Source organism: Caretta caretta, chromosome 6 (assembly GCF_965140235.1).
Source record: "Caretta caretta isolate rCarCar2 chromosome 6, rCarCar1.hap1, whole genome shotgun sequence".
NCBI classification, from domain to species: domain Eukaryota; kingdom Metazoa; phylum Chordata; order Testudines; family Cheloniidae; genus Caretta; species Caretta caretta.
This window is the reverse complement of record NC_134211.1, coordinates 68,155,450-68,178,618: the sequence shown is the minus strand read 5'-3', so window position 1 is coordinate 68,178,618 and position 23,169 is coordinate 68,155,450. Positions and strand designations below refer to the sequence as shown.

At 41.1% G+C, this 23,169-nt stretch overlaps 1 protein-coding gene across 2 annotated transcripts in view; it reads right to left on the bottom strand.

Moving 5' to 3' along the window:
• Positions 1-3,272: 3,272 nt before the first annotated feature.
• VPS39 (VPS39 subunit of HOPS complex) overlaps positions 3,273-23,169 on the bottom strand; it is a 33,148-nt gene continuing 13,251 nt past the window's right edge. For both annotated transcript variants that reach the window (XM_048854927.2, XM_048854928.2), the window contains 17 exons: positions 23,010-23,130; positions 20,925-21,045; positions 20,378-20,507; positions 19,236-19,378; positions 18,235-18,378; positions 17,415-17,556; positions 16,948-17,034; positions 14,974-15,047; positions 14,152-14,250; positions 13,727-13,844; positions 12,418-12,546; positions 11,706-11,808; positions 9,142-9,187; positions 8,379-8,528; positions 7,171-7,305; positions 6,780-6,871; positions 3,273-5,510 (listed from right to left, as the gene is read on the bottom strand). In XM_048854927.2, the coding sequence (XP_048710884.2) occupies positions 5,435-5,510; positions 6,780-6,871; positions 7,171-7,305; positions 8,379-8,528; positions 9,142-9,187; positions 11,706-11,808; positions 12,418-12,546; positions 13,727-13,844; positions 14,152-14,250; positions 14,974-15,047; positions 16,948-17,034; positions 17,415-17,556; positions 18,235-18,378; positions 19,236-19,378; positions 20,378-20,507; positions 20,925-21,045; positions 23,010-23,130 (1,910 nt within the window). In that variant the 3' untranslated portion in view covers positions 3,273-5,434. The remainder of the gene's footprint in view (positions 5,511-6,779; positions 6,872-7,170; positions 7,306-8,378; positions 8,529-9,141; positions 9,188-11,705; positions 11,809-12,417; positions 12,547-13,726; positions 13,845-14,151; positions 14,251-14,973; positions 15,048-16,947; positions 17,035-17,414; positions 17,557-18,234; positions 18,379-19,235; positions 19,379-20,377; positions 20,508-20,924; positions 21,046-23,009; positions 23,131-23,169) is intronic.

The following is a 23,169-nucleotide window of genomic DNA, read 5'->3' as shown; positions in this document are numbered from 1 at the left end:
CTTCCTGTGTTATACCAATAAAATAAAAACCAGCAGGATCTTATTAAAGGGGATAAGACAAAATGTCACATTTACTGTGAATACAAAAAGAATCATAGTAGGCAGTCAGTTATAGCTATAACATTTCATTCAGTTTCATATTCATTCACACGTTCGTTCATACACACACACAGAGGTTCGGCATCTGCTGTATAGTTACCAGTCCTGAATGTAGCTTGAGTTCGTGGCTTGGGTTCATAGCTTGTGGCGGCTAACTAGCCAGGAAAGCTGGGCACAAGGAAGAGCTGGGTCTCTGTTGGGCATGCACCAATGCCCTTCCATGTTGGCAGCAGAATGTTACCCTCCAAAGTCTTCCATTTCACCCATCATTTTTGTAGGCTTTAGTTTGAATCCAGAGTCTATAGGTCTTGCTGCATCACGCTGCCTCTGGGTTTGCTGTGATTGATCACCCGTCAATTGCAGACATGACTTTCAGCCTAGGACCTGGCTTTGATGTTTCTTCAATTGTACTTTTGTTCTTCTCTTTTTAGGGTGGACTCTTCTTGCTTTGTCAGGGCTGTTGTCTGCACCTTCAGTCGTAGGTGTTTACATTTTATTTCATCAGGACAGGCTGGTGCTGGAGGTTGATTCCATCATCCATACATACCTCATTCACACATCTAAACTAAACTAATAAGATTACAGCAGGGTTTTGCAAAAATGAAGGTTGCAGCAAGCTTTTACAAAATGGAGTTTGGGACAAGTTAAAATGGAGTTTGAGTTACAATATGGACAAGTGTAAGGAATGGCAAACAGTGAACAGAAGTTCCAATATAGACAAGTATAATGAATGACAAACAGTGAGCAGAAGTTACAATGTTGAAACAGTGTAAGTTTCCGCGATTTAAGCAGCAATTGGATTGCAAGTGAAACTCAATTAGCCAGTTATTGGGGTACCTGGTTTTATGAACGAATGTAGTTTCATTCATAAAACTTTACTTATGAAGTTATATTAATAAAGTGAACAACTAAAAACAATTACATTGATCAGTTCTACACCTGGAGTACGGTTATACATCCCAGGAGGTCCAGTAATACCACAGCATGAATGGGCCAAAGTAGTGGGGTGGGAGCATATGGTGGTCCCTATGAAATCCAGGCCTCTTATCCCACATGAACTCTCTCCTAGAAACACTCCCTGACTCCCAGCACGGGGTTGGTAGACACATAGAAGTTTCTCTGCTGTGTTCAGCAGAAGAGGACGAAAAAGAGTATACATCCCCCAAGGGAGGGGCAGCCCTATCAGCGATACTCTGTTTTTGTATTGGGGAGCTTGGTACAGGGACACCTCTCTAGCCTGGCGTGCTGGTGACTCCAAGGCTGGTGCTTTGAAAATCAACTCTGTTTTCCCTTAGAGGTGACTCCAGTATCAGGCCTATCAAAAAGTCCTTCACCACAGGATAAGGTTTCAGTGCCAAGATAATATGAAGGCAGAATATACCACAGAGCAGTCAGTACTTGGACCACAATACACACACACAGTGCAGAGGAGTCAGTACCAAGGGCAGTGTGATCAGCAAATTTAGAAAGTACCACGTAAACTGCCTTGGCTGTCAGTCCTGGAACTTTTCAGGCTTATAGCCCTTAGATGTATGAGCCTGAGACAAGTTACGCAGGTGACGACCCTTCTGTCTCTTGCTTGCATCTGGGCTCATCTTTGGCTTGGTGCTCTTTTCCACTGGTCAGACAGACACCAATATAATGGTGGATAAATAGGACCTGAGTGGATACAGAATGGGAGCTTGGAGTGGAATCACAGCTCTCTAAGAGATGGACCCGATGACTGAGTCCTGGTTGTAGCTCTCCTCTGAGTCTGAGAAAGTTTGCATCTGCTTCTCTAGGAGGAAAAGTTTCAGCCTCAAGTCCCTTGCTCTCTGATATGCCTGAAGAAAATGCAAGATGGAACATCTTTCCGGGACATTCTCGGAGACAAAGCAAGCGGCTTTGTGTCTATATTTCTGGCTTTGCCACAGATGGGCATCAAAGCATATAGAAGAGGCAGGTCTTAACTCCTAGCTACTTAGTGTCTGCCATGATTCTAGAATACCTGTACAGAAGGGGTCTAGGTTAACTAAAAACTTATCTATGTACAGTATATGAAATATATATAAACATTTGCCAGGCACAAAAAAGAACTGCATTAACTACACTGCCGCCAAGTATACTAACTACATTACACAAGGGTAAGTAAATTGGCAGTATGCAAAGTAGACACTTTTACTGATTCTGGCACCAAGACGGAACCAGTAGAGGCAAATGAGGCACATTCGGACCCATTCTGCCTTTACGTGGTGGTGCATGAGGGCATTTAGGGTACAGGTTGGCTACAGACACTGCTGGCCAAAAGAATCCAATCTCATGTGCCTGAGGCACATGCAAACCAAGAGTGAAATCTATGTGGACAGGCATGTGAAGTAGTAAGATTACAAGGGACGCTGGCAAGTTTAAGTACCAGCATGCTCAACTTTACACAAAACATGGAGAGACAGAAAAATTTCTCAGAACACATTTCTTTTACATTTGCTGACAGGACTTAGATGTATTTTTCTCTCCCAATGCCTTTACATATGTTCACCTGTAAAAACATTATGCCACAGAAATATTGTCTATTTCATGTAAAAAAATAGCATCATACAAACAATGTTAAGGTAGAGAGGGGAAGAATAGTCTTGGAGCTAGGGCACTGGAATGGGGAAGTCCATAGACTGGGGTCCTATCTATTTCTGGCTCTCCCAGAAATTTCTTGTGGGACCCTGGAAAATATCAGCTTTAAACCTATGTTCCCAAACTGTTTTGTAGACCTCAGCAAGAGCTAAAAAAGTCTTGCTCAAAGAAAATCACGTCAGGAATTAAGTTATGAATGTCTGACATTAGTAAATGCCACTTGAATGGGAGCAACTTTCAAAGCATAATTAAAAAAAAAACAAAGGATAGGAAATATGGAGCTTTAAAACATTAAAGTGAATAGTAGACCCTCATAGCTCTCTAGATAGTGCTCAAGTTTCAGGAACCAACACGCAAGAAGGGCCTTAGCCCAGGTTTTTAAAAACAGGATAGTGCCACCTGCATTATTTTCAGTAACATGAAATGACTTCTGAAGACTAACAGGTAAATAGGAATAATACCGGGATCTCAACCTTGTGTTACTGACCCTTAGAAGACCAAAGGAAAGAAATATGTAAATCCAGAGCAGCTCAGCTAGCTACTATCATCCACACAATAAAATGAACAGACTGGTTCACAATATTTATTATTACAATATATTGCTTTAAACAAAACTTCCATATGGTTAGTAAATCCAAACCATAGTATGAGGACAGCAGAACTGCAGCGCAAACCACACCTCTGCAAATGTATGCAAAAAAGCCGAACAAAGGCACGTAAGCGTCACCATGATAGAAGAGTAAACTACAGACCCCAACTGTGGGAGTGCAGATTTACAGGCAGCAGATAGTCTGATTTACCCATCCTCCTTACCAATACCAGAAAGGTCTCGTCTTCTGTATGCAAAAACTGTAGGGCCTTGATAGATACCCTTCTTTCACTGTCAGCTCCTAAACATCTTTCTCTTGTACCTGAACTAGTACATAAACACGATACAGAATATGTGCAAATTGAACACAAGCACAAATTAGGTTCTCTTGTTCAAATAGAAGGTTAAAAAAGTAAGTCCAACTCCCCTAACCTCTACAGAAAGGCACCACCAGCAGTATTACCCAAGACATCCAAGGTTAGTGGCAACCATGGCCTTGAAACAAAAAACAGATGGCAGAAGGAGTAGGCTATATGACCACAGTATGGTATTTGCAGAGTTTGAAGGTCAGGTAGGATCAGTTATATCCTACAGAAGACCTGTTGCTAAAAGTGTTTTTAAAAAAGGGACTTAAATAAACATGTAAACAGTGGAATTCAATGACATTGTGGGCAGATGGGTTTTTGTTTTTAAAATTTATTTTCTCAACTCCTTGTTTGGGGAGTAGAATAGATTTTAAAGGAAAATGTGTATGATAATTGTGTGCCACGCTCCATATCATTTAATACTTAATTTTAGAAGTATGGCTAAACCGGGATGTTATTACCCACATTCAATGACGCTGAACCATGTGCTACTGCTGACTTTGTTCACTGCTGCTCAGATTCTTTGTACAGTAAGTGAACATGCAAGTACCCTTATATCAACTTTGCTATAGAGTAAAGTTCATGGAAAAATAAGAAAAATATTACAGACTATGAAGTATACTGCATCCAGTTTTGTGTATTTTGAATCCTCACGCCAAAGTAAAAATTTAAAAAAACAAAACAAAAAACCACCAACCTGGGCAGAAGGGAGTTGATCTAATACCCTCAGAGACATCGAAATGCAGTCTATATTTTACTTTAATGCTGGAGAGAGAACTATAGACTGAAGAGCTATTTACATGCATAGGGATCTCAAATGTTCTCTAGAAGCTCAAGCAAGAGATACATTTCAGTCCCTGCCAAAAATGTTACTTTTAGGGGGTGCTCTTTTTGGTACAAGTGCAAGTGATAACTTCCCTTCTTCAGATAGTCATTGCTGCTTCTCAAAAGCATCCACTCATGTTGGAAGTGACTGTACACAGTGCAAACAGTGTGTGAGCTAATTCATATTTACATACCTCTAAAGTCAAAAAGGGAAAAATAAATGCTTACCACTGAAGCCTACTGTGTATGGCTAACTCCTGTGGAACTTCTGTATATCAGAAGATGAGTTGATAAGCACTCTAGGCATCAAAGATAAAAGTTCCTTTGTTCAACATCTAGTTATTCCCAACATTGGGAGAAAGGTGAAGTCAGACAATTGTTCAAGTATTAAGCACAAGAGCCTCATCCTCTTGCTTGCTCTCCCTCCCCTGCCCCCTCACGCACACAACTTGGTGGATAAAAGTAGATTTCAATACAATGTTAATACAGTTGCAGTGACTTTTCAAGGATTTTACCTTTTGAGGAATATTAGAGTGAGCCACAAACAAGGTCAGATCAGGAAGTTTTTACCTTAATAGAAAATATTTACTTTAAAACATGCCCTCATTGGTAAACACCACAGAAGTGTTCAGAAACTAGCCTGCAAGGTTTGGAGCACAATACTAGCTCATTGCTGGTCAATTTCCATTCTTCCTCATCTTGGTGTGTTAAGAGGTATATATAGTTGCCAGCAATTGAACAGTTAAAAGTGTCAATTTTCAAATAAGTCAGTACTGCCAAGTTGCAGGTAGAGTCAGTCCAGAGACATGCTGGGTACAAGCTATTTATAACATGTTCCGAGCAACATGCCTCAAAACTTCAGATCATCAACTTTTCCTAAACAAGTCTTCACTTCTGTATTTCATGTGAGTGTTGTGGCTAGTGCAGTCCGTCTAATATATGGCACCATGTTTCAGGTATCTGCCGTACTGACTTCTTTGGAGCAGAAGTAGTGCACAACTACTGCATTAGGGTATCGGGCAAATGCACTGTGAAGAAACAGAATAGCATACAAGATCAAATGTCAGTATAATCAATACCCAGTTTTTCCTGTTCACTATACAAGCTTGATTTTTGTTACAGACAGAAAAGTGACTACATAAGACTGCTACTTTCTTAATGAAGAGAATTCCTGACTGAGTTTCAATTATAGCATCAGTTTTATTGGAGATGCCCCAAGCAAAGAACTCAGCTGGACTTTGCAGCATGGTGACTCAAAAATGAAGTACACAGTATATACTAACCCTACCTTCACCCAGTACTTCAAGATCATACTTAACAGGGAAAACTGGATCAACGCACACCAATAATTCAGTGCTCTAAGAGACAGCTGACTGTATTCATTAAAGCAGCAAGCAGAGAGAGATCTATTCCCCACTAGATTCTGAGTATCAGTCATGTCTTAAGAGGGGATTAATCCCACCACCAGTAACAGCAGCTAAAAGTTGTTAGGTGATATAAGATTTAGTTTGGAGCTGATGCACTGAAAGGGGTGAGGGAAGGGAACGTCAAAATCTCTGCTTCACATCAGACTGATTTCTTCCTGAAAACTCCAGGGATGAAAATGGTGAGAGGAGAATAATTATTGGAAGTTTTGACACCAAACCATTGCTGCTGCTCAGATGCATTAATGTGATTGGCACATAAGGTGCAGGTTGATTTGGGAGCACAAGGTAGCCATCACCACACTTAAGGTTTCAGATTTACAAAGCCTTTATATATTATATACATTATACTTTCAAAACTGAGAGACCACCTATAAAAATGTATATAAAGAAGCCATGTGCAATCCTAACGAGGGCCACTCCACATGGGCCAAACTGTACTGTGTTTACAAAGAGCTTTCCGATTCCAGGATGCAAAACTACTTTTTATAGTGATCATCATCCACTCTGTACAGAGTTCTGAGCTCTGCAGTCAACATCTTAGGTGATATCAGCATATCAACTACTTGCTCCATCAATCTTGGAAGAAAAGCCCCATGAAACTTGAAATTGTTTTATTGTGTCTGTGCTGGAGGCTTGAAAAGCCAAGAGAAGTTATTTTTGCAGTTCATTTTTTTTTTTTTTTGTTATAGGCATCAAGAGGTTAGCCACTCTGCTAAGATTACAGTTTCCAATTCATTGTACACTTCTGAAAGTTCTCCCTCAGTTGTCTGCTCCTGGATTTACATATCCTTACTTCTCTGCAAGAATAAGCCAGACTAATTTGTTTTTGTACCACAAGCCTCTTTAGGAAGAATGCTCTGTATTACTCACCTATTTCCTATCTTCTTTTTACACACAGTGCACACTTTTTCCTCTGTGATGATACACTTCACCTGCTGATGCAAAATTCTCTCCTCCTGAACCTGTAGGAGAATGGAAACATGGTAAGCAGTGCAATGCTACACCTCAGCCATCTTTCTAGTCTGAACAAACAGAAGAATAGTATTTTTAATTACCTTTAGTTTCCCACTATCCTGAAATGCAAGAGTTATGATTCGCTGATTAGTGCGCATTTAGTAATCTTTGGCTATGCTACAATACCATCTAGAGGACAAGTTTCCTGTACTGGTAATGAAGAGCTCAAATTTTTACAGTCTTTCCATTTAACAGAACTTTTGAAAATCCACTCTGATAAACGAGGATAAAAGAGGTGGATACAAACCCTCAGGAATTCTGCATGAAGAAGATTTTTTAGTACTTGGTTGAATCGCTTCTTCTGGGCATTTTCTTCAAGGACTTTTTCTAGGAAGATTCGAATCTCACTAATTTGAGTATTTGCTGGGAGCAGGTTTATAGCCTAGAAGCGACAAGGACAAGTTGTAAGAAAGACGAAGGGGTATGGAAGGAAAACAAAAAGCAATGGGATTGAGACATTCATTTTCGTCTGGTTTCAGAGCGGTAGCCATGTTAGTCTGTGTCAGCAAAAAGAACGAGGAGTACTTGTGGCACCTTAGAGACTAACAAATTTATTTGAGCATAAGCTTTCATGGGCTAAAACCCACTTCATCGGATGCATGCAGTGGAAAATACAGAAGGAAGATAGATAGATATACACATATATACACAGGAAGAGGGAGAACATGAAAAAATGAGTATTGCCATACCCACTATAACGAGAGTGATCAGTTAAGGTGAGCTATTATCAGCAGAAGAAAAAAACCTTTTGTAGTGATAATCAGGATGGCCCATTTCCAACAGTTGACAAGAAGGTGTGAACAACAGTAGGGAGAAAAAATAATCATGGGGAAATAGTTTTACTTTGTGTAATGACCCTTCCACTCCCAGTCTTTATTCAAGCCTAATTTAATGGTGTCCAGTTTGCAAATTAATTCCAATTCGACTGTTTCTCATTGGAGTCTGTTTTTGAAGTTTTTTTGTTGAAGAATTGCCACTTTGAAGCCTGTAATTGACTGACCAGGGAGACTGAAGTGTTCTCTGACTGGTTTTTGAATGTTTTGCTACTGTTACTCACACCTTCTTGTGCACGGTTGGAAATGGGCCATCCTCATTATCACTATAAAAGGTTTTTTTTCCTCCTGCTGATAATAGCTCACCTTAACTGATCACTCTCGTTATAGTGGGTATGGCAATACTCATTTTTTCATGTTCTCCCTCTCCCTGTGTATGTATGTGTATATCTATCTTCCTTCTGTATTTTCCACTGCATGCATCCGATGAAGTGGGTTTTAGCCCATGAAAGCTTATGCTTAAATAAATTTGTTAGTCTCTAAGCTGCCACAAGTACTCCTCGTTCATGTTTGTCCAGATACTTTTAGGATCTGCTCCCAGAGCCTACCCTTAACTCCAGTGTTTTTCACTGTAATTCAAGATATAGCAACTATCCATATCCATAAGGTAAGGATTCCTTACCTTAGTAGTATCTAATTTGCTGTGGTGCAATTCTAAAACCTGCAGGGCAGCCTGGAGATTGGCTTGAGGCTCCAACAGCTCCATCTTGATTGGCCCCAGGCAATGTACACTAGGTGGGGATAGATACATCCGGAGTAGAGACAGATACACCTGTTTCACACAAACACAATAAAGACTGAAGCATAACAAAAACAGACACCACTGAACTCTAACCGCTACAGGGCTAACTCTGCAATACACCATGGCACTGACAAGTAGGGATTTTGATATAGACTTAAAATCTATTAGCCTTAAGCAGCTTGTCTCCTGAACAAGTTTGTGCATTGATTAATTTTTAAGCCTTCAGCACAGAACAAATTTTAGATGTTAAAATTTGCACCTCCTTTCTCTACAGCTCTGCTACATGTATTCAGACTCATCTGTTGTCTTAAGTAGCAAGTTTTACTACTTTTTATTCTGGTTAGCAGCAACAATACAGCCCAGAGGGACACAGCTGGATTCTATTCCTACTTGTAAAACAGAACTGTTGGCCGACGAAAAAGTTCAGTCATTTCCTACAACCCAGCAACATTCCAAACAGGAGAGAAGTTGTGAAAAATGTACGACAAGTTCCTCAATAGTAGAAGATGATACAGAGGACCCTGCCCCCTGAGAAGTTCTGAGCAACCATAGGTCTCCTTTAAATTTGCTATATATGGAGACAATAGTTTAATTCATGTATCACTCACATGAGCAACAAGAATATGGACATAAAGCTACTCACATCTTTGTTGCCATCTTTGCTTCTGTCATAGTGTTTATGGCAGTACCTACAACAGTGTGAAATGAATGAAATGTGAGATTGTCTTTGTCATAAATATAAAGGGAAGGGTAAACCCCTTTAAATTCCCTCCTGGCCAGAGGAAAAAATCCTCTCACCTGTAAAGGGTTAAGAAGCTAAAGGTAACCTCGCTAGCACCTGACCAAAATGACCAATGAGGAGACAAGATACTTTCAAAAGCTGGGAGGAGGGAGAAAAACAAAGGGTCTGTGTGTCTGTTGGTATGCTGCTTTTGCCAGGGATAGAACAGGAATGGAGTCTTAGAACTTTTAGTAAGTAATCTAGCTAGGTATGCGTTAGATTATGATTTCTTTAAATGGCTGAGAAAAGAATTGTGCTGAATAGAATGACTATTTCTGTCTGTGTGTCTTTTTTGTAACTTAAGGTTTTGCCTAGAGGAATTCTCTATGTTTTGAATCTAATTACCCTGTAAGGTATCTACCATCCTGATTTTACAGGGGTGATTCCTTTACTTCTATTTCTATTAAAAGTCTTCTTGTAAGAAAACTGAATGCTTTTTCATTGTTCTCAGATCCAAGGGTTTGGGTCTGTGGTCACCTATGCAAATTGGTGAGGATTTTTACCAAACCTTTCCCAGGAAGTGGGGTGCAAGGGTTGGGTGGATTTTGGGGGGAAAGACATGTCCAAACTACGTTTCCCAGTAAACCCAGGTAGAGTTTGGTGGTGGCAGTGGATATTTCAAGGACAAAAGGATAAAATTAATTTGTACCTTGGGGAAGTCTTAACCTAAGCTGGTAAAAGTAAGCTAAGGAGGTTTTCATGCAGGTCCCCACATCTGTACCCTAGAGTTCAGAGTGGGGGAGGAACCTTGACAGTCTTGTAGATCAATAAATCCACACAAGCAATAAGTTTGGACAGCCTCAGCAATACAGAATATGTACTAAAAGTAGAGCAGAGCATTTACAAGGGGCACTTTTCATTCTCAACTATGTGATACTGGTGAAAAGGGGAGTTTTTAAATGGTATTTTTAAAAATACCTGTCTCAATCCAAGATATTTAAATTTGAAATAGCATTGAGTTCTGGGGTGTAAACAAAAACGAACAAAAAAATCTGAGAAACTTATCTTAGGTTGACTATCAATGCAGCCAAAGAAATAAATGGATAAATCCTGGGGTAACAGGCCAATGAATGGTAACAGAATTTAAAATATAAGAAAAAGGTGCCCGATCAGCACACAGCAGGGTGAATGCCTCCCAATAGGCGTTACCTGAAGAGGTATGCACAAAGTTAGGGTTTAACAGCCGCCATGTCTAGCTACAAAGAAACCCTTGGAAGCACACCTGCCAATATCTAGGTGCTGGTTAGTTGTACTTTCACCCAAATGCTTTGAATTTGTTAAAAAATACAGGGAGGAATCAGCCATAGACTCCACCTAGTAGGAGCAGCTGCAGAAGCAGACAAAGCAGGGACTACTGCACAGGGGTGAGGGAGAGGGTAAAATGTGGCCCTAGCTGGGCCATCCCTTCCATAGCACCATCTGGACTCCAATGGGGACCTCCCCGTCACCAGGAGACCCCAGGGAAAAACTGCAGAGGAACTGCAAGGAACTCCAGCCCACAGGAGCAACTGCAAAAGCAGCCAAGGCAGGGACCTTCAGTCATTCAGAGACCTTTCCACACTTTTGACTGAAATTTCTCTGCCATGTGCTGATTGCCTCCCACTTCCCAGTCTCAGTTTCACTTCTTACCCTCTCGTCCCCTGCCATGTTCCCCTCACCGCCTTCCCTTTTCTTTTTATGCAACTTATCTGCCCCTCCCGACTAACCCCTCTCCTGCCTGCTGCCAAAAAACCAGAACTATTATAGCAGTGCTTCCTCTGCTTGTGTTGTACACTTTCCCCTAGCCTCTGTCTTGTTTATTTAGATTGTAAGATCAGAGCAAGGACTGTTCGCTGTTCTGTCTTTGTGAAGTGCTAGCACAATGGGGCCTAACTCTCATTTGTTTCTTAGGCTCCATCATAACAAACATGTTGTTTAACTACTACCAACTTCTAATGGAAAAGAATCTCCTTGCTAACACAGTTCCTTCTAATTAAGGAAGAATATTGCAGTAGAAGATTAATATGTAATAATAGGGCACAAGCTAAGAGACAACAGGAAGTGCTTATATTACAGGGTGAAAAACTAAAAAAGCCAGTCAGTGACTGCTCTGCTATTTAAGACTAATTGGAGCCCAAGTAAAGAAACAGGCTTGAGGCACTGACAAATGCAACAGCATGGGAAGGCCAAGCCCCAAGAAATGTGGAGATGCTAGCTGTGATCAGAAGAGTTATTCATGCATCATGCACACAGGGAGAATCCCAACCAACAAGCGTGGCAGGTATGAGAGATCAAAAAGTCTACAATACCTATCATGTTCTAAGTGCACATATAACATTTAACAACCCCACCCCACCCACAGAGACATGAAGCATCAATGGTTGGAGAGAAGCTATTTTAAAAAACAACCTTGAAAAAAAATGGACATGGAGGGAGAAGAGGCTTACATTTCAGCCATTTTGGTATCCTTCAGAATGTGGACATAAATAATGAGGGCTTGTTCATGCTTCCCCATACGACCCAACAGCAAGGCACGTTCTTCTAGGAGACCTAGAGGGGATCATCATAAAAGTAATAATCGGTGCCTGCCACAGAAAAGGGAAAATTCAAGCTCCACTACAACAACAGACCAAGGAACTGGAAGAGATGGGAACAGGAGTGAAAAGCAGGAGAAAAGTATAAATTGCGGCATGAACAGAAGATCAGACATGACTAACGCGATGACCCATCGGTGGCGTCTAACCACATCAACACACTATCACTTTACTGGATCCTGAACTATTTTTGCCAGTGCCCCCACCACCTTTTTTACTGAACATGCTTGGGATGCACGTAGGATGCTTCAAGGGCCATTGTTGGTCTGCAGCAACTGAAGTTCATCTACAGGTTACAGTATAAATTTAAAAGAGAAGTCAGTCAGCAGCTCATCTTATCCCACCACAGACCCAGAGGGGAATTTCACTGTACCAGTCACAAAGCCCAAACAGCCAGCACTGGTGTATACAACAATGATTGGCAACAACTGACCTAATAGTTCTTTTCCATTTCTAGTTACTATAATTTTATAAACAGGAAGGAGAGCACAGAAAGATGTTGCTGTGCAACATGAAACTAAATAGGTCTCAAGCTGAAGGAAGCTAGAGCATGACTAGCACTCACCATCAAAGGGGAAATCACTGATGAGCCTACTAGGTTCATAGCAGCTAGAAATCTCAAGAAAACAGAGCAGCTTTCTCCGATACTCCCCCAGCTCCCCTTCCTCCTCTCCAGCAGGCACTGGAATTTTATCTGTGAGGGGGAGAAAGCTGTCAGAGTTAGTATCATGTGGGTTCTCCCACAGTAACAAAGGGAACAGGGAGACAGAACATTTTCACCAAACTATTTTGCAAGAAGTCAAATGTTGTTTACAATACCCCATGCACTGCGGACCATGTGCAATAAAAGATGCATGAATAACTCTTAAGGAGTTGAAGACTATGGTCTCCTTTTTTAGGCCCCTTGATAATGAAGCAGATAAGACTAACTCTAGATAAGACTAGTAATGAAATTGAAAACCTCTCTTTCCCAAACCACAGAATTCAGGAAGCCTAGTCTCAACTCCACATAACCATGACAAAAAAAGTTTCTTGTTGCTACCCTAGAATTTCCTTTAACGCATGAAACTATAAGCTCTATATAAGTTCACCACTATTGTACTCCCTTCATCCTACATTAGAAGCATGCTGTGCTCTTTTCTCTAGTTAGTGCACTAGCAAAGAGAACCTACAATTTAAATAATTGATGACATGAATAATGGAGTGGACAATTTATTTATAAAATCTGTGGATAACGCCAACATGGGAGGGGTTGCAAGCATTTTGGAGGACAGGACTGGAATTCAAAAGGACCTGGATAAATTGTAGAATTGGTCCCACACTTTAAGAATGATGTGGATAAATGAGAGAGAGTCCAGAGGAGAGCAACAAAAATGATAAAAGGCTTAGAAAACCTGACCTGTGAGGAAAGCTTAAAAACCTGGGCGTGTTGAGTCTTGAGAAAAGCAGACAGAGCCTGAAAACAGTCATCAGGTATGTTAAGGTCTGTTATAAAAAGAGGATGATGCTAACTGTTCCCCATGTCCACTGAAGGCAGGACAAGAAGTAACAGGCTTAATTAGGAATGCTTTTAGCTGTAAGAATAGTTAAGCACTGAAACAGGGTTTCAAAAAAAAAAAAAAAAAAAAGGAGGCTGTGGAATCCCTGTCTTTGCAGGTTTTTAAAAACAGGTTAGACAAACACCTGTCCGGGATGATCTAGGTATACATGATCCTGCTTCAGCAAAGAGGATGGACCAGAGGACGGGTTGAGGTCCATTTCACCCCTACATTTCCAAGAGACTTCTAAGACAACATCTAGCCAGTGTGCTCTGCAATCTCCCCTTCCTGTATCACTGCCTGTTGCAAGGCAAGGCAGATCATGGTTAGAAGTACCTGCAGGGAAGGAGCAGAGATATTCCTTCATTAATCCTTGCACCTTCTCACAGTACAGCTGGATCAGACAATTGTGGAATTCTGAACCTGTCTCCTCCCAAACATGGATGATGTGTTCCTGTGAATAAACACACAGTTCAAGAGCTCATCAAAGAGAAAAAAAAGCTTCCTCTTCCTTCAGAAAGTGAGTCCATGCAGTCTAGCAACAGTTCCACACTTCTCTCCACTGACCACCACTTAGGAATGCCAAAAATGGCTCCCGAGTCTGACTCGCTTCCACCTCCTAACAACTGTATATTTTGTTTATTTCACCTCATGCTGAACTTAGTATTCTTTACAAAATTTCAGATTCTAACACTCAAGAGCAGAGGCTTAATAAATACATATGTTAAATTAGCAGCACTGTTTTCAATGTAAGTTCTTACCAGGTAAGGGATAGCCAGGCTTTTAAAGCTTTCTATCAAGAAGTTGAGTACTTTGTCTCGAGGCAGGGATTCTACTTCAGGAAGGTCTTCTGTAAATATCTGCCAAACAAAACTTCTATTCAGGGACTGATTTTTACATGTAGAGTGTAGTCTCGTTTTTCTGAAGCATAGGAGTCAGAGGTATTGCAACACACAAGCCCTCAAATCAAATGTGGGAGCTGTCTGACGAATGAAAGCAGCAGATTCACCCACTTGGCGCTGCCTTGTATCTGGAATGAGCAGCAATGTTCTCCATTGCTACCCTATTATCACATACATTACCTACTAAAAAGTGCACTTAAACTTGTGTTCTACCACCAGAAGCTGCAGCAGAGAAGGAATGAAAAACGAAGAGAGCAAGTTATAGCTGATATTTCAATATACCATATGAAACTGTGTGCAACCACAAAATACATCCTCAATAGTAACATTACACAGGGCCCTTACTGCTGGTTACAGCAAAAGCCCCGTGTACAGGGGGAACTGCATGGATGAGAAGCTTTAGTTGTCGTGAAATTATTCCCACATGCTCATCTTCAAGTAGAAGGCTATATAAGGAAACACGTAGGCATGCTCTACCTCCTTCCATTACCAGACAGGTAAGGTTCTTTAATTTCTTCACTGAATGTAAGCGAAAAACTAAACATTGCACTGGAGTTCAATAGTAATAACTGGACTCCGATCTCTGAGGACAAGGCTTCTGAGGACAAGGACAAACAACTGCTGCTATACTAATGGCATCAATAGCCAGATGAAAGATACATCTAATGTAGCAACTCTTACCTTCAATCCATCATCAGGAAAGTCTCTGAGCACCCACGTGGAATATAGGAACACCAAGTGCAAGTTTTCTGTGCCTGGAACAAGAACCAAAGTAATAAACACTCACCACAATCTGAATTACTGGTTCCTGCACATGCAGTGATTTGCATAGTGAAGTATTTTCACAACCTGAGGTGCTAGAAGTTTGATTTAAGAAAAAAAATAAAGCTTAAATTAGAGAGAGCAAATTCTGTACTAAGGCCCCAGTTTGCCTTCAGCTAGCTCCCACTTGCAAATCAAGTCAGCCAAATACTTGGGGGGGAATAGCTCAGTGGTTTGAGCATTGGCCTGCTAAACCCAGGGTTGTGAGTTCAATCCTTGAGGGGGCCATTTTGGGATCTGGGGCAAAAATTGGGGATTGGTCCTGCTTTGAGCAGGGGGTTGGACTAGATGACCTCCTGAGGTCCCTTCCAACTCTGATATTCTATGATTCTATATGGTACCATTAGACTTAAACAATCACAAGAAAAACAAGATCCAATGGCTGGAAACTGAAACAACAAAATTTAGATCAATAAGATGCTCTTAAAAAAACCAGAGTAATTAACTATTGGAACAACTTGCCATGGGTTGTGGTGGATTCTTCATCACTGGAAATTTTTAAATCAAGATTGGGTATTTTTCTAAAAAAAATATTCTCTACTTTAAACAGGAATTATTTCATGGAAGTCCTAAGGCCTGTGCTATATCAGACTAGATGGTCATAACGCTTCTGACCTTATAATTTCAGAGATGCCAACCTTGCTCTGAGTCTTAGGAATGTTTATGAAAAAAGTTAGGGAGAAATAGGGAAGTTGCTTGGACCTGTGCCAACTGCCAAAGTTGGGAAGCCAAATGAAGATGGGAGTCTGGAGTAGCGCTTAAAAACGTCTAATCGATATTAGAAGCACTTCTGTGCATATCAGAGTAATAACAGTGTTTCAAGATGAAGTGACATTTAATAACAAATATCAATAGCCATGACCAGGTCAGACCATGATTTTGGGGATATCCTCACTCATTTTTAATCACCCACACCAATCATTTTGGTTAACAGTGGTGGCTGGTGAACTTTGGGGCAAGTCACTGCAGCCTAGCAAGCAAACAAACAAAACCACACACCAATCATGCCCACTTCCTCACATGGCAATATCCCCTCCATCAGGGGAGCGACCAGAATTAGGAACCTCTCCCCCAACCTCCATCTATGGTCAAGAGCTGCCCCCACCAGTTGTCTCCTTCCATCAGAATAGGCAGAAGGGGAATACTGGCCCTAAGAAAGCTGCCCTCTTACACCACCCTTCATTACCTTGGCCAGCCCAGGCCTGGACCTCCTTCCCAGGATGATCCTCCTGTCATGTACCCTCTCTTCCTCTTCCCTCTTCTGCCCCTCTGGCTTCTCTCCCACAACTGTGCAGTAAGGGTCAGCCAGAAAACAAGCCATTGTCAGGGGATTTGGGGAGCTGATTCATTGCCCAAGCCTCATGTTGCGTATTGCACTCTAACTGCCCTATGTGAAATCCCCTGGTGCATTCTAGAGCACATTGCCATAACAGCACCCTAACCCATTCAAAATCACCACTGTTTGCTTTCTATGAGGCCCTCACTGCACCACAGTGGCACTGGAACAGAAAGCCCCTTGCAGCCATGGCACTACTTGCAGTGTTCGTCTGAACCAAGTGGTGGTGGGTGACTGACGCACACACACGCTTTCTATGTTATACATATAAAAATGTGTGTGCTTACAAAATAGATAGATTTAAGACAGAATTAGTGATTTTGTAACATGTACAAATTGGGAGGATTACAGAAAATATGGATGGTTGGCATCTCTGCAATTCATGAAAATTCACAAAAAAAAAAAAAAGAGTTAAGTGGCATGCCAAGTCTAGGTAATGAGGGTTAGAGGCGTCCCTTTAAAAGGGAGATTCCCACTTACCCCTCATATGCACTCACCCAAATGCTGTAGATACTGCACTGTCCTTTCATGGCCCTTCAAAGGAGAGTTGGCTTTCTTTGATTGATCCACTAGCACCTGCAGAGCTTTTAGTAGAAGAAAGAGGTCAATTCCATGGGGATTATACTTAAATTTAGAAAGCAGATTCCTGCATTCACTGAGAACTCATACTCCTGGGAGAGCAGGACGACAAAGCATGCTCCTCCCACTGCAGCAGAACAGAAAAAATTATTTTTACATGTCAACTTTTTGCTACACAAGAAGCTCTTGGCAAGGACATACCCCAGGCAAACAACAGGGATAAATACTCAAGTCAAATAATTATTTAATCAAGAGACTGCTACAATGGGAGGCCATTCTGAAATACTGTTAAAGAATGAACTAACAGACTCTTGTCAGCAAGGGATGGGTTAAGATGTATAGCAGAGGTGCGCACTCCATTCACCCCTCTTCCTTCCTCACTTACCTTTTTCATGCAGCCCTTTCTTCTCATACAGTATTATCAGCTCACTGTACTTGTGTGCCTTCTTCAGTACATGCTCACTCTCTTCTATGTGGCAGTGATTATTCTCCAGTCGTAGCAATGGTGCTACCAGAGCTACATTTGTCTGTAAGCAAGGGAAGGGCATTCAGAGGTTTCAGATTCATGAACTGTGCACTCAGGCTCATAGTGTCCAACACTATAATCAAGAACACAGGAAGGGGAGGAGATCCAGAAAAGAGAAAATATCCATTAGGGCACAAGAAGTGGGATTTTAACATTTGAAAGGGAATCCTCTACTCTTGTCAATTTTACATGCAGTTTAACTTTGGTGTTCAGTGAGCAAGCAGATAGCCAATGGCCCATATACCAGCACTTCTTTACTCACTATGGTGGAGGCCAGCTGTTGAGAAACATTAACTTCAGGAGTAATGGTCTCCGACAACTCTCTCCATCTACTTAAGCACAGCAATGAGAGAGAAGCATGCTTACAAATATGTAGGTATTTCTCTATACTTCAAAACAGAGCATTTCTCTTTGAGGAAAAGCAACCTTGCAAATCCAAGGAAGTAAACAGATATGCTTGCCAAGTTCAGTGAAGTTGTCTGTTGCTAATGAAGAAATAAGATGAGATGAAATTAAGTTCCACAAAGCACTTTAGTCCATGAAGGACAGATGTTCACTTGAATAACCTCAAATGAAACTATTCCTTATCCTGTCTTCCAATTTTCCACACCCCAAACTCCCAATGGAGTTTACTTTTTATAGATCTTTATAGGCTCACTGGGTTAGGCAGGGAACTCACATGTAGGTAACACTTGAGCAAGGTGGTGTCAATGATTTGGAGCAACTTCTTTTTGGATTTGATGGTGGGTGTTCCTTCCATGAGGGGTGAGGTGCTGGACTGGTGGTCGGAGTCATTTAACTTCTTTACCAGCTGACTTCTTTTCTGCAGACAACAGAATGAGATTTTAAAAGTATGTATTTTATTCCACCATCCCACAAATACCGTTCCAAAGGAAAACATAGGCCAACCTAAACCCTCTTAATTATAATCCATTACACACACCCATCAACTATCCCTCCGCAAATGTCTCAATTTAGATATAAGATGTACTCATCCATAACTCTGGGTGCATTTAGCTCTAGGGCCTCAACTAATTTCACCTTCCATGATATCACACCATGATAGGAGTAGTCCCCAATGTATACTAATTTTACACCCCAATTTGACAAGCCTACTATTAATCTACATTAACCAAGTTTTATGAAAATTTAAGATTTGACATTTGTTTAAGAAAAAAGCACAAATGTCCAACTCCTTTTGGTGGTGTCTTTCACCATCTATCCTTAATAGGCCAACATGTCACAAACTAGTGAGAATAAATCTATAAATAGAAAAAGTAATATTTAGTTACTACTTTTAATTATTTAAGTCTAGGAAAGTAAACTATCAAAGTTTGTCAGTATTGTAAGTACCTTATAGAAGCCAGCCAAATTCTCAGCTGATACAGCTCCATTGATTCCACACTAGCTCAAGTTCTGGTCTTTTATCTTTATCTTGGCCCTATTAATCACTATGTAGTTAGGCTTTTTAGCTATCAAGGGAGAGAACAGTATAGTAGTCCATGGGAACCAGTGAGAGGGAAAGCATAGCTAACCAGACACATTTGGGGTATGCTCCAAATCCAGCACTGTATTCTTCTGACATCTCCCTGCTATGCAGTGCCCCCTTACTGAAGTCACCAGGTCAGGGCTGGGCATCAGAAGCCAAATTCCCTAGAGGTACATATTAACAGCATTTACCTGAGTTAGATAGTCTATGAGTGCTAAGTGTGCTTTCTCCAGCTCAGCCCCAGAGAGCACCGGCAGAGGATTAGGATACTGCAACTGTTTCCTGTAATCAGTGGGCAGCAAGTCAGGATACAGACCCATCACATGAGTGGGATCTAAGCAAAAAACAACCAGTATTTGTAAGTTTCATAGCATCTTGTTTTTCAAAATACCAATATTATATAGCTTTCTGGTAATTAGTGCAGTTTATCATAGACAAGCCCCCAGCACTTAGTAGTTTCATCTTCCTGGTGCTTTACAAATAATTGTCTTAACACTAGTAAATTGCTAATCAAGTATCCCCATTTTACACATGAGGAAATGGAAGCAGAAGTTAAGTGAGGCAAGGGGGAGACAAAGCTGGAGCAGAATTCTTAAGTTCATGCCTTCCCCGACCCACAATATTCATTCTGTTGCTAGAGCTTAGTGCAGAGTCCCAGCACTAATAATGAGGTTCAATGGCAGGACTGTGAATTAATACTGCTGGTTGCAAAAGGCTTCTAAGAACATAACACCATTGTAATAAATCCAATGAGCTTCAGAACAGATTACATGGACAGACCTGACCAGCAGTTCCCATTACTAATGAACATCAGTTTCATGCAGTTTACAAACTCTAAAGTTCACTACTTAGATTAAAATCCTAGCTCCTGATCTGTTCCTCAGGTCCCAGGAGTAAAGTTTTCAAAAAGTCCTAATTTCCAAAAGTGACTTAGGTGCCTAAGACTCACTGAAAGTCATGCCTGAAGCTGAAAGTTGACTATTCAGGGAACTTCTGACATTCACTCACTTCCTTCTTATTCCATTCCATGAAATGTTCATCAAGCAGAAAAACAGGTAGTGGCTCACTGATTTTTAGCAGTGGCTGGTGCTCATAAAACTCAGAGTGAAGGAACTTTGTACAGGTGCCCCTTCTACTTCTATTCCAACTTGTGACACTTTTTGTAGAGTAGTGGGGAGGGTTTCAGGGTCTAACCAACAAACTAATCTTTGGGCTGCACAAGATGACACTACTTGTTCTCAGACTAAATCAAGTTCAGCACCAGCATCAATTTACTGGTGAGATTTACTTTCCCCTCACTCACATTCTTCAACCCCAGGCTATACCAAGTTACCTGTACCGAGCTTGGCAAAAACCTGCATGGATTCATCGAAGCGCTTCTGGCAGAAGAGGTTAAAGGCATAGAGGTTCTTAATGTGATGAATCTGTTGTTGCTTTTCACTATCTGAATCATCTTTCATTTCCTACACAAATACAAACCCAGGAATAATAAGAAGAATTCTTGTGCTTAAATATAAAGAGAACAGAGAAGAAAAACTGACAGTGTTGAGCTTGAAATCCATTGAAAAGAATGGGAAAACCCAGGATTGAACAGGTGACCAAAAGCGCCTAAACTTCTAAAAACAGACAGTTTGTCAAGGATGGGCAGCACTGGATAGCAGAGTAGAGCCAGGAGACAGGAAGTTATTAAATGGCTAAGGGTTAGTCAAGAGAACTAGAGAGTTTGTGTGAAGTGGACATCAAGGAGGTTAAGACCTCAGGGCTTGCAACAGTGCTTAGTGGCAGCAGTTACCAAACAGACTACAGAGACTGGCCCATGATTCTATACCCAGCAATACAAATAGTGTATTCCACCCACATCACTAAAGATGACAACTTACCGCCAACTGCAGAGCCAATTCAAACTGCTTGTCTTGGAGAAGCTGCTGGATCTGGGTTGCTATGGAGACTGGAAGGAGACGCCAAACAAAATGATTGCTGGCCACATACACAATATTCGTACTAAAATTGGAAGAGAAAAGGCCAGTTACCAAGATATAATAGTGAGGCAGGAACTCTAGCCCACATCTTGTAAGAAGAGTCTATCCTGGTTAACACACGTATGGCTTAACCAGATATACTAAAGTGATGAGATTACTCAAGTTCTCCTTTCCCTGCTCAACATAGCGGCGAAGGCAAAACAGAAAGCGATTAAACCACCACTGTGAATTCCTGAGGACACTTGGGGTATGTCTACACTGCAATTAGATACCTGTGGCTGGACTGCAGGAAAGAACTTCAGAAAGGAATTAAAAGGAAGAGAAGCATAGCGAGGGAAGAGAACCTTATCTTGAGGTGCATATCAAAGGCTTGCTAATATATATTTGGGGGTACAAAGGGACACAGGCACCCTTCAGTGAGGAAGTAAAAGGATCGCGCTTTTGCTTCATGCAAAAGGAGTCTCAATTATGCTTAGCTGAAAACACCGAAGAGAACTTTGAGTGAGAAATTTCTTTGGACAAGAGAGTAATTTTTTAGTTAAGATTAGTCTCTTGAAAGTATGTTACAATTTTGTTTTATACGTAACCATTTGTTTCCAATATTCTTACTCATTATTACTTAAATTTCTAGTCATTGATAATACTGTATATATTCATATTTACAATGAAAACAAGTTTAAGTGTACTAGTGTTAAGCAATGTGCTCATCTTGAGTTAAATCTTAGAAGCTGGTGTTTGGGAATAGCAGGGCCGGTGAATCTGAGTATTCAATGGATAGAGGCTGGACGCTGCAGGGAAGATGCCGAGTATTTGCAAGTTGTGGTGTGCCTGTTGCTACCCCTACAAAGAAAGTGAGGTCTACAGAGGCCTAGCAGGCAGTGCTTATGCTCTCAGAGGCTGGTGGTGGTTTCAGGGAGCTGATCACAGAATACACAGACAAGACTACTTCACAGTAAGGGCAGGCAGCAGTGAGGTGCCTCACAATCCTGGGTACCCTCGTGAAGAGTCACAGTATTCCATTTCCACAAGAAGCTTGTCATGAAGGCACTACTGCAGCCACCCCAATAATCAAAACTTGAAACAGGAATCAAAGGTTCTACTAGAGAGCAAGGGAACCCCCCACTATGCCCTTAAAAGCCATGAGAGATCAGTTTATACATATTTACCCTCATCAAGGTCAAGTGATGCTGCCCTGAATAACATCTACTTTTCATATTCAGAGCAACTTAAACACTCAATCAATCCTCAACACCCACGTGAGGTAGGTAAGTATTACCTTTTACTTTAAAGAGGGAGAAACTGAGAAAGAATGTTTTAGTGGCTTAGTCAAGGTCAGAGGGAGTTGGAACAGAATTAAGGATTTTCTAGCTCCCTGTGTTGTGCTCAGAACATGAGCCTCCCCAGCCCCTGCCCCACAATCAGACACATTTTGTTAATCTTAAGCCTTTTTTTTTTTTTTAAATCCCAGGGAAAGTTTTGTGCAAACTTGTCAGTGCTTCTAGCTGCCTTCTACAAAAAAAAAAAAAAACAAAAAAAAAAAAACATCCACACAGAAAAAAGGGCAGTTATACCCCCAAATCACCAGGTTAGTTTAAATCAAAACAGGTTACATAACTAAGCAATCAGGATACAAGTATCCTGTCTATACTAGCCACTGCAGAATGAGGAGGGCTGTGAGAGGTACAGAGGAATTTAGTTCAAAGAAAGCAGCAGAACACAAGAGAACAGTGTCCCTTATCCAGTAACCCTAAGGTCAACACAGCATAGTGTAGCAACAAGAGGGGCAGATTATTAAGGTTCTGGCTATGAGCTGTTTACAACTTCTGACTCCACAGGTCAGAGAAGAAACAACATGATGATGGAACTCATGGTGCTAGTTTACCATAGTTATATTTCAGATTGTATGGAAGGGCACAATACACAGAAACTGTCGAAGAAGAAAGAGACTAGGTATAGGGAGAGATGAAAAAGAAAGTGCTCTTGTACCCTCCAGAGGTGATGAAGCGTGGTCTTTGCAGCTCAATACTCTGCACCAGCAGCCGGGGTTCAAAAGTGCGAATCTCCACATACCTTGGTAGCACCGCAATGATGTATGGAGGCTGATGTTCTGTTTGGGAGATGGAACAAGCATGCATCAGACAGATTT